An 11,330-nucleotide genomic window follows, 5' to 3' on the forward strand; every position below is an offset into this window, starting at 1 on the left:
ACTCTAGTGTATTTTTCGATGTGCAATTTCCTTTCAGGAGTTCATTTGGAGGCAAGTATAGCTCCTATATTGCCTACTATGTTGTAAAGGAAAACTGAGTACTCTTACAGACTAACAGGTCTCTGCCGTCAGCTACTTTAGTCATACCTCCGCTACATATGAATCACGCCCATCCCAATTAGCAAAATTTAGATAACAATATAAACAACTCTAGATGAGTTGCATACATGAGACCATCCAAAAAGAGGCAATACGTCATGAAAGACCAGGTGCACCTTTTCTTCTCCAGCCAAAGAGTGAACTTCAGTTGAATTTCCAAACCGCATAGTCAGCCAGCATGCATACAATGTCCCCCCAGAGATTAGCCCATGCACAGCATCTGTAAGCTGTAAAAGTTGTCTCCATTAAAGTACAACTATTGGGGGACAAATTAGCTACTACTGTTGTAAATTTCCATATTTGACTCCAGAAGTCTAGAGGCATGTCAAACTAACAGAGGTCAACCAAGTATAAGCGCTCAAGTTGCAAGGTTTTATAAATTCTTCAACAATAAAAACATCAAGCACTATGAAGAATAAGATGAACTAAGCTTAAGGCATTCACTCTGACATCTCCGTAGGCAGATATCATTCCAATTAGGTACTTGGTGTTGGTTAACGCAGACAGTTCGAGCACATGCGTCAGAACAAGCATCAAGCTCAGACACACCGCAAACCGTAACACAAGTGTCGGGTGTCGGGTCCTTCGAAAATGCACCGACCCTCTTCAACATTCTCTTTGAGGTGCAAACTCTCTCACAGACAAAGACGTCGTCCGAGCTCTTCTCCCTCCCTCGGGCACTCTTAATCCTCTGCTCCTCAGCACGTCTCCTCTTCATCCTAAGAGCTTGTGCAGTGACAAGAGCGGGAACTGTAGCCCCCAACAGGGACCACCATACATCTACCATGTCTGCTTTGCTAAAGTTTTGGTTTTGATGATTCTCCTCCTTACCTGGTAAGGCAAAAATCTCTAATAAGAACTTGAAAATGCCAATACTATGCTGTACAAATATAAAATCAGTTTAATGTGGATGTCAAACCATAATCTCATCAGAACTCAGAATAGTTTAGGAGGAAATAAATTAACAGATTTCTCAACTGTAAAATGCTTCAATTTGCTTTACAGGAAAAACACAGTAGATTAGGATCCTTCTCCTTTCCTCCCTGCCCCTGATCATCCTCAACCCTTCGAAAATTACTTTGACCATTAATCCAAAACTATAAATGTTGTGTACTAGAAAATGATTCATTGTTTCCTGCCTTACATATCTATGTAGTAAGCAATTCCAAAAAGATTTCCATGGGAATTTTTTGTCACACCATTTTGTTTTTTTAACACTGTTCCACCACCCAAGGAACCCATAGCTTAATCCGACAAATACTTTTTTTCTTATCGGTAAAATATGAGGTGTGTGTGTGTGTGTGCGCGGACACTCATAGGGGAGGGATCCATATACAACACTTTTTGTACAACAGTTTATACTTTGTAGGATGAGATATCTCACTCAGATACAACAAAGGGAAAGACAGATACAATAACAATACTATAAAAAAGAAAACTATGACTACTAGAGAAAACTAAAACAAAGAGATGCAATCATGCATGGCCGAGCAAGGAACCCCATCTGAACATAATATCCCTGAAAGGTGTATCTGAACCCTAAACCCTCCCAAATCTTTGACCAGAGAAAGACTAATCCCTTGATTGCTACAATCATTTGTGTCATAGTCATCGCACATCCGACAAATACACTGACCAGAAAACACTATTACAGATTTGAAAAATGACCTTATGCCTAATAGTGTTCAAATTGTGTCTTATATCAACTATCTTGCTCACAAACAGAATGGAGGAGAACAAAAATCTCTGGGAAAGAACAAAAGTCCTCTTTAAAAGGAATGGTACCTTATGGGCTGAAGTGTCCAGGGATTGACACCCTTATTCACAGTAATGTATCAGAGTATCAAACTTTCTGCTGCTTCAAAATCAACCGCAAGGGAACACGCTATACAAGAGAGCATAGACTAAACTACGACAACTGAGAGAGAAAAGCTACCAAAAACTTCCTACTTTCAAATCTCAAGTGTTTACTCAACCTTCGCAACATGATGAAACATCAAGGCAAACAAATACACTCTTATAGTCATGCAATACGATTGTAATTGATTTCAAAGGATGAACACTTGCATTAAACATAACAAACAAAAATGTGAAACAACAGCCTTACAGATCTAAAACATGAGCAATTTGAGCATTTGCATGTGTCTTAAGTGTTCAAACAACAAAAAGACCTTATCCTGCAACAGCATTGCAAGTCTGAATTTTAATCTTATCAGCTTATGCGTGTTTGTCTATTCCAAGTGGTCAATATTTTTCCTAATACAAATATAAAGTATATCCACACATAATAAAGTCACACAAGGGTTCCAGGTCAACTTATCATGTGAGATAAAATTCCCAATTCAATTATTAAGACTAACTCAAGCAACATAATCAAACCCCAATGTCAAACCCTAATTCCTCTATCAAAACAACAAAACACTAACAATCAAAACCACAAAACACATTGTTTCTCAACTTATAAACATTTAGTACGAAATATTTCTGAAAATAAATAAAACATGGAAAAAAATGAGCTTACTTAAATAGGATACAGCAATTTTCTTCACTCCAACTCAACACTGAAGAAGACAAAATTGAGAGGGAAAGAATGAACCTCATTTTATGTTTCTGGGCCATTTTAAAAGGCCTTAATAGTTAGGCCCATAATCTAAATAACTAGGCCCAATGGTAGACCAGCCCGTAAACATACTTAGTCCAAGGTGGCAAGGTTGGAATAAGTCAACCAAGTGTATTTTCGTTGATCGTACACTTAGCTATTTAAATATGCATTTTTGGAGGAAGTCTATCCTATTTAATTAGAGTCAAATGTTGCACGATTTGTGTTTCTTGTTCCTAGAAACTTACATCGCTTGCTAGCGAAGAATTCCGACATCTGAGAACTGCTGAACTGATAAAAAAAGAATTTTACTAGGAAACTTGTACATACGTGTTGAAAGTGTTATATAAGTGGGGGCCTTATTATGGTGTTCACTTTGAAATTCAAAGAAGCAATGGTAATGAAAATAGCAACAATTTTTTTGGTCTTGTTCTTGTACGTGCAAATCTCGACATCTAGCATTACTCTTGAATCAAATGTTGGCCCAGGTATTTTATTCGTTTAGCTTATTATCACGATTTGAAATGTCAATTATGTTTCATCTTATGAATCCTTTATTGAGTGCTATTCAGCTCATTTTGATTCTAAACACATGATCAATAAGAACTCCCTCAGTCAGAGTTCTAGACATGAAACTTATATACTAGAATGACTAGATGACACACTTGAAATCCGGTTTTTCTAATAATCATCTCTAGTAAGGGACATGCATATAACTGAAATGTTGGAGTTTTCTTGCATTATATGTTACATACTAGCAGTTTTCAAATGACATAACCTTATATTTTCAGAGTGGAACAGAACATCTTTGGCAAAGAAAATAATAGTTGAGCCTATCATATTAGATAGCCATGCAATCGGAGTTGAAAAGTTAGAGCAGGGTCGTATAGGCGGTGTTGGTCGAATGGTCGTTGTCAGCCGTCCTGGTGGTGGTGGTGGTGGTGGTGGCAGTGGAGGTGGAAGTGGTGGAGGTGGTCGTGGTGGTGGCAGTTCTAGTGCTGGTGCTGGTGCTGGTGGAGGTGGAGGTGGTCGTGGTGGTGGCAGTTCTAATACTGGTGGCAGTGGAGGTGGTGGTCGCAGTGGTGGCAGTGGTGCGACTAGTGGTGGGGGAGGTGGTCGTAGTGGTAGTGGTGGCAGTCGTCTAATACTGGTGGCAGTGGAGGTGGTGGTCGCAGTGGTGGCAGTGGTACAGACAAGGTGGTCCCAGGGGAGGTGGGTCCCCAGGTAAAGGAGGCCCAACTAAGGGATCTGGTAACAATCCTGGAGGTTCCGCTGGGGGAAATCGCGTGGCTTCCGGAGGAACTCGCTGCAGTGGTTATCCCAGCATCTACAACCCTTTCATTGCAGCACTTACAACTATAATCACTGTGGCAGCCTTAAAAGTTTGATATATAGTTAGAATTAAATTGAAGTAGAAATTCTTTATTCGTAATATGGTTTACCAAAATTCTATAGGTTCCGCTGGGGAAATTTTGGCTTCCGGAGGAACTCGCACAGTGGTTATCCCAGCATCTACAACCCTTTCATTGCAAAGAAGTACAAACTAAAATCAAGGTGGCAGCCTTAAAAGTTTGATATATAGTTAGAATTAAATTGAAGTAGAAATTCTTTATTCGTAATATGGTTTAACAGGAAGATTTACATTATTTGTAATTACAGACGTAGTGAAGGATAAAACAGTGTAGTTGGTTTACGTAGCAAATAATAGTAACACCGTATATTTGACTGTACCAACTGTGCTTGAAAGAGTTGATATCTAAGCCTATAATAGTGTATACTAGATTTTGGACCCGGGCTTACGCTCGGGATCTATTAAATATTTTGTGTGCTGAAAAGCCTTTACAAAATATCTCACGCAAATTTTCGGATCAGAATATATTTTTATTGAAAATAAATCAAAATACGTTAATGAGAAGTGATTATGGTGCATAAGTACTTGGAAATTAAGGGATCAAATTGAGATAACCTATTCACTTTGTGGTTTAGGATATTAATCCGTAATTTTTAAATAAAATTATTTTAAACTCGATCTAGCATGTATAATAGTTTTCTTAGATTTATAGTGATTTAGCGGCAAATTTTCGAATCATAATATATTTTTATTGAAAATAAACCAAAATACGTTAATGAGCAGCGATTATAGTGTATAAGTACTTGGGAACTAAGGAATTAAATTGAAATAACCTCTTCACTTTGTGGTTTAAAATATTAATTCGTAATTTTCAAATAGAATTATTTTAAACTTAATCTAGCTTGTATAATAGTTTTATTAGATTTATGGTAATTTAGCTGTAAATCATCACCGTTCAGCTTACGGGGTGTATAAATCACTAAAACATATTGATTATTTCCATATCATCAAAAAATACACTACTCCCATTTGAAAAGATTTATCACATGAACGTGTCCTATGAACGAGTGTCATTATATTAAATTATTCTAAAAAATATTAGCAACTATGCATAGCTATGAAAAAATAAAAATTATATTAATTACTCATTTAAATTTCTTGCACCATTCTCTATAAAAAGGAAGTACCAAACCTTGATAAAACTCACTCGACTTCTTTTTATTGTTAGGTTTAATAATATAAGTTTGATTAAAGTTTTGTGAGAATGTCCAATGTGGCCAAAATAATATTGAAGCTGCTTGAATAGCAAGACATTCTCAATCACAATAAAAAAAATTATAATAAATACTATTTAAAATGCAAAATTATATTTGTCGAGACATTTATTCTCTCTACATATAATACAAATATGTTTTAGGGTTATTAGTTCAATGCATTTGCATCAAGTTTTTGATTTTCCATTAATTATATATTCTTTAAGATTAGTTTAATGTAGTACATTGCATCCAGTTTCTAATTTTTCATTAATTATTCTTTAAGGCTAGTTCAATGCAGTTGCATCAAGTTTCCAATTTTCTGTTAATTATTATTTGAGGTTAGTTCAGTGCAATTGTATCCACTTTATGATTTCCAGTTAGTTATTCATTAAGGTTAATTTAGTACAGTTGCATCTAATTTTCGATGTTTTGTTAATTAGTCTTTGAGATTAGTTCATTGTATTTGCATCCATGTTCCAATCTCCCGTTAATTACTCTTTGAGGTTAGTTTAATACATCTGCATCCAATTTTTGATTTTCTATTAATTGTTTTTTTAGGTTAGTTCGATAGTTTACAATTTCTATACAGTTTACATATATGTAAGGGTCTATTTTTATAAATTCACTTTCGTTTTGGGTTCCCAATTACTCGTAATTACTCATGTGAAAAGGCTAAAAAAATGGACATTTATGCTTTGAGAGGTCGGTCGCGATCACGCTTTACATCCGACTTCCGATTTCTAGTTAACTATTTTTTGAGGTTATTTCAATACATTTGCATCCAATTTTTGATTTCCAGTTAGTTAATATCTGATTTTAATTTAATGCAGTTGCATCCAGTTTTTGGTTTTCCGTTAATTATTCTTTGAGGTTAGTTCAATGCAGTTGCATCCGATTTCTGATTTTATGTTAATTGTTTTTTGAGATTAGTTCAATGCATTTGCATCAAATTTCCGATTTCTCATTAATTATTTTTTGAGGTTAGTTCAATGCAGTTACACCAAATTTATAATTTCCCGTTAATTATTTATTTAGGTTAGTTCAGTGTGGTTTCATCCATTTTTTAATATTTCGTTAATTAGTCTTTGAGATTACTTCATTGCATTTGGATCCAGTTTTCAATTTCCCGTTAATAACTCTTTAAGGTTAGTTCAATGCATCTGCATCTAGTTCCTGATTATTTATGCTTTGAGGTTAGTTCGTTACAATTATATTCGGTTTCTGATTTCCCATTAACTATTCTTTGAGGTTATTTCAATGCATTTGCATTTAATTTCCAATTTCCTACCAATTATTCTATGAGGTTAGTTCAAAGCAGGTACATTCGGTTTTTTATTTTTTGTTTATTATTTTTTTGAGTTAAGTTCAATGCATTTCCATCAAATTTTTGGTTTTCCATTAATTATTATTTGAGGTTTGTTTGATATATTTGCATACCATTTCCGATTTTTCGTTAAATATTTTTCAAAGATTTGCATCCAATTTCTAATTTCCCATTAATTATTCTTTGTCGTTAGTTTAATTCAATTTGTATAAAGTTTCCAATTTCCTGTTAATTACTCTTTGAGCTCAGTTATATATTTGAATCCAGTTTTCGATTTCCTTATAATTATCTAATGTGGTGTGTAATACCAACTTCTACTGATCCATCTGTAGTGTCATTGCAAACATGACATAAAAAGTAAATTATGCTTAATTTACTATGTGGGATCATCGAAAAGATTATTCAGTTTTCGATTTCCCATTAATTATTCTTTAAATTATGCATGACTCACTATGTGGAATCGATCTTCAAAGATTATCTACGAACGGGTGTTGTTATATTAATTATTCTGAAAAATATTTGCAAATATGCAGAACTATTATATATTAATATTATATTGATCACTAAACCAAATTTCTTATAATGTGAAAACCTCTCTCTCCCATTAAAAAAAAAAAAAAAAACATTTGATAAAACCCTTCAACTTTATTTTGTTGTTTAATAATAGAAGTTTGATTGATGTTTTGTGAGATTGCCTAATAAGGCAAAGTTCATATATATTGAAACTACTTGAATACAGAAAGAGATAAGATAAACACCATTTTAAATACAAAACTATATTTATCGAGATATTCCACAATATATAACCCAACTATGTTTTGAGGTTAGTTCAATGTATTTGCATCCAGTTTATGATTTTCCATTATTTATATTTTGAGGTTAGTTTAATGCAGTTGCATCCAATTTTCAATTCTCGTTATTTATTTTTTGAGATCAATTAAATGCCGTTGCATCCAGTTTCTGATTTCTCGTTAATTATTCTTTTTGGTTAGTTTAATACATTTGCATCCAATTTCCAATTTCCTGTTAATTGTTCTTCAAGGTTAGTTTGATGCATTTGCATTCAGTTTTTGATTTCCCGTTAATTATTATGTGAGATTAATTTAATGTATTTGCATCTAGTTTCTGATTTCTCGTTTATTATTTGATAAATTTGTATTTGCATCTAGTTTCCGATTTCCTGTTAATTATTTTTTAAGATTAGTTCCACGCATTTGCATTATGTTTCCAATTTATAATTAATTTTTCTTTGAGGTTAGTTCAATGCAGTTGTATTCAGTTTTCGATTTTCTGTTAATTTAATCTTTGAGGGTTAGCTCAATGCATTTGCATCCAGTTTCCGATTTTATGACAATTATTTTTTAATGTTAGTTTGATGTATTTGCATCCAAATTTTGATTTTTCGTTAATTATTTTTTGAGATTAGTTTAATGTAGTTGTATCCATATTTCAATTTTCTATTAATTACTTTTTAAGATTAGTTTAATGCTTGTATTTGCATCCAGTTTCCAATTTTCCGTTAAATATTATTTGAGGTTAGTTCGATATATTTGCATCGAGTTTTTGGTTCCTCATTAATTGTTTTTTTTTACGTTACTTTCATTCAATATTATACATATTTTAAAATATTTGTCATTATTGTTTTGTCGTTATTATTATTTTTTTTTCATTTTCTATTATATATTTTGTGATGTTATTTTTTGTATAATTGTTACGTGTTAAAGATATATTCGAAATGGGTCGGTGCTTTATCATAGTCTCATAGACACTAAAATTGTATGATTTGTAATATGGAATTAGTTTCTACAAATCATTTATTTTTTAGCAATTTTTTTTATTTGATCAAATATATAAAAATTAGAACAATAAAAGTGTTTGATTCGTAATATGAAATTGCATTATACAAATCACCTATTTTTTAGCAATTTTTTTTTTATTTGATCAAATATATAAGAATTGAAAATACACTCAAACTCTCCAAAGAGGTTCCATGTACGTAGGATTGTAGGCTTATTAGAAAATACTATATTTCATATTATAGTGCCACATAAGATAGATAAAAGGCTAACTCTCATATTAGAGTGACACATAGGAGAGAGAAAATCCTCCTTTAAAGGTCTCTGTTTTAGTATATAGATAGTAGACTAGATTTTGGACCCGGGCATACGCCCGAGATCTATTAAATATTTTGTGTGCTGAAAAGGCTTTACAAAATGTCTTACACAAATTTTTGAATCAGAATATATTTTTAATGAAAATAAGTTGAAATACGTTAATGAGCAGCGACTATGGTGCATAAGTATTTGGAAACTAAGAGATCAAATTGAGATAACATCTTCACTTTGTGGTTTAGGATATTAATCTGTAATTTTCAAATAGAATTATCTTAAACTCGATCTAGCTTGTATAATAATTTTCTTAGATTTATGGTGATTTAGCGGCAAATTTTCAAATCAGAATATATTTTTATTGAAAATAAACCGAAATACGTTAATGAGCAGCGATTATGGTGGATAAGTACTTGGAAACTAAGGGATCAAATTGAGATAGCCTATTCACTTTGTGGTTTAGAATATTAATCCGTAATTTTCAAATAGAATTATCTTAAACTCGATCTAGCTTATATAATAGTTTTCTTAGATTTATGTTGATTTAGCGGTAAATCATCACCGCTCGGCTTACGTACTAATTTGTACAAATTTCTAAAATATCTATCAAATCACTAAAACAGATTGATTGTTTCCATATCCTCAAAGAGTACACTACTCCCACTTGAAAAAATTTATTACATAAACGTGTTCTACGATGACTTGATGAATACAAAAAAAAAAAATTCTCTTTCAAGAAAATTTGTTAACCTACTTAGAATACTCCCCCAAGTATATTATATATTTTTTTTAGGTTATTGTTTGTATACATGCAAAATATAGTTATTCAATTCCAACATGAATAACATATCGAGAAGATCATGTCGTTCTATGTCTTTCATCAATGTGAACATGTCAAAATGTTAACGTAAAATTGGATAGGTAAAATGAATAATAACCATTAATTTTCAAATTTGAACAAGCTAATAATCAAATGGATGGAAGAAAAGTGTGTAATATTTCAAATAACATTCCCTTTCCAAACTTGAAGTTTCTAACACATACCTTGAACTTACAATAAAATGCTTAAATATTCCATCTTATTCCACCTTTTTCCTTATTTCTTATAGTAAATTTATCTATTCTCAATGTTTTTGCAAGCACATTGCAAAACAAAGTTTGGACGAAGAAATAGTACCACAAAGTTCTTCTAATATTGCACTAATGTTGAAAGGGATGGTATCAATAAAGTGTTACAAAAATAATTATAACAATAATTCACACAAACACTCTTCACTCTTTTAGACCAAAGAATTATCATCTATCAATTATCAGTAGAACACTCGTAAAAATTTTTAAGCTTCGATATATTTTACTCCAAAATTATTAAATTAAATTCCTACAACCAAAAAATGTTTAGGTGGCTCTCTTTGCAACCAAAGTTTGTTGTGTATCGAATAAAGATTAAGTTGTTGAGCTATTACAAGTTCAACTGTAGTTCCATCACTTTGAAATGGTCATCACAATGCAAATTCAATAATAGCTTTCTTATGCAATACCAAGAGTAGCTCATATAGGACATCATATTATTATACAACTTGGCAAAATTCTACTCCATGATGATATGAACATTCTATAAGTATCCACACCTATTTATGAAGTTAGAGCGGTGAAACATACTTGGCAGGATCCTACTCTATGATATGGACATTCTATAAGCATCCTGACTCATATCTTTTAGCACTATCACATCATCCTGCACTCAGAATGAACACAAATTTTGAATTTTTTTTTAGCACTATCTCATCTTCCTGTACTCGGAAAAAAAAAGAACAAAACTTAGGAAACCAAAGACAGCCGCCTCGATCAGTTAATTTAATCCTCGCTCTTGAATTAAGTGATTTCACTCACCGTATCTTGTATTTGTTATAAGAGTTAGTTCCAATTTATGTTCTAGGAGCTGAAATGAAATGTAAGAAGGTTGTATATATTCGATCAGTTAAAAAAAAAGCCAATGTATTGTTTATAAATGAAATTAGTTAAGTACATATACTTAAAGTTTTGCTTACCATTTGGGCCCTAAAGGAAACCGTCCCAAGTGCCAAATACAATTTTGCCTTTGAGTTCATTTGTATTTCCCGATGATATTCGAATACAAAATCTAGATTGTTATAGTCAGCTCTTATTGTAGTGGAAAAAACTATATGGATTCACATGTAAACGTACTCTATTGCTATATATACATTGAATAGAAAAATGGCATCACATGCATAACCATGCATTACATCTACCTATCTTCCAAATATGACTATCGGTGATCGTCCGATCATTTCATAGTGTTCTTAAACCGATAGAAGCACAATTTTCTACATTAATGAGAAAGAACTTGTGAGAGTTTGCACCTTGACATTTGATCTTGTGTTAATTTTGATATTTTCTGAATCGAGTGTTCGAGTGTATGTATGTGAGAGGTTGTGTTTGGATGATTATTAGATATATCATTAGATTGTCTAAAGAAACAATATTATACAAAGAAGCATAAATCAAATGTGCA

General features: G+C 32.4%; 2 protein-coding genes across 3 annotated transcripts; one reads left to right on the forward strand and one right to left on the reverse strand.

Moving 5' to 3' along the window:
• Window positions 1-423: 423 nt before the first annotated feature.
• LOC147482956 (thionin-like protein) lies at window positions 424-2,798 on the reverse strand. Of its 2 annotated transcripts, XM_086580773.1 has the most exons (3): window positions 2,681-2,771; window positions 1,945-2,044; window positions 483-990 (listed from the first exon to the last, which is right to left on the reverse strand). In XM_086580773.1, exon 3 carries the CDS (start codon window positions 944-946, stop codon window positions 566-568), a length of 381 nt encoding a protein of 126 aa, XP_086436899.1. In that variant the 5' UTR covers window positions 947-990; window positions 1,945-2,044; window positions 2,681-2,771; the 3' UTR covers window positions 483-565. The 2 variants fall into 2 exon arrangements, with proteins under 2 accessions (XP_086436900.1, XP_086436899.1); XM_086580774.1 differs by lacking the exon at window positions 1,945-2,044 and having other exon boundaries at window positions 424-990; window positions 2,681-2,798.
• A 183-nt stretch (window positions 2,799-2,981) lies between these two features.
• Window positions 2,982-4,477, forward strand: LOC147482957 (uncharacterized). Its single transcript, XM_086580199.1, has 3 exons — window positions 2,982-3,246; window positions 3,550-4,125; window positions 4,313-4,477. The coding sequence occupies exons 1-2, from the start codon at window positions 3,123-3,125 to the stop codon at window positions 3,984-3,986; spliced, it is 561 nt and encodes a 186-aa protein (XP_086436325.1). The 5' UTR covers window positions 2,982-3,122; the 3' UTR covers window positions 3,987-4,125; window positions 4,313-4,477.
• The last annotated feature ends 6,853 nt before the right edge of the window (window positions 4,478-11,330 follow it).

The sequence above is a fragment of the Coptis chinensis genome, chromosome 8, assembly GCF_015680905.1.
Source record: "Coptis chinensis isolate HL-2020 chromosome 8, ASM1568090v1, whole genome shotgun sequence".
In the NCBI taxonomy this organism is placed as follows: Eukaryota; Viridiplantae; Streptophyta; class Magnoliopsida; order Ranunculales; family Ranunculaceae; genus Coptis; species Coptis chinensis.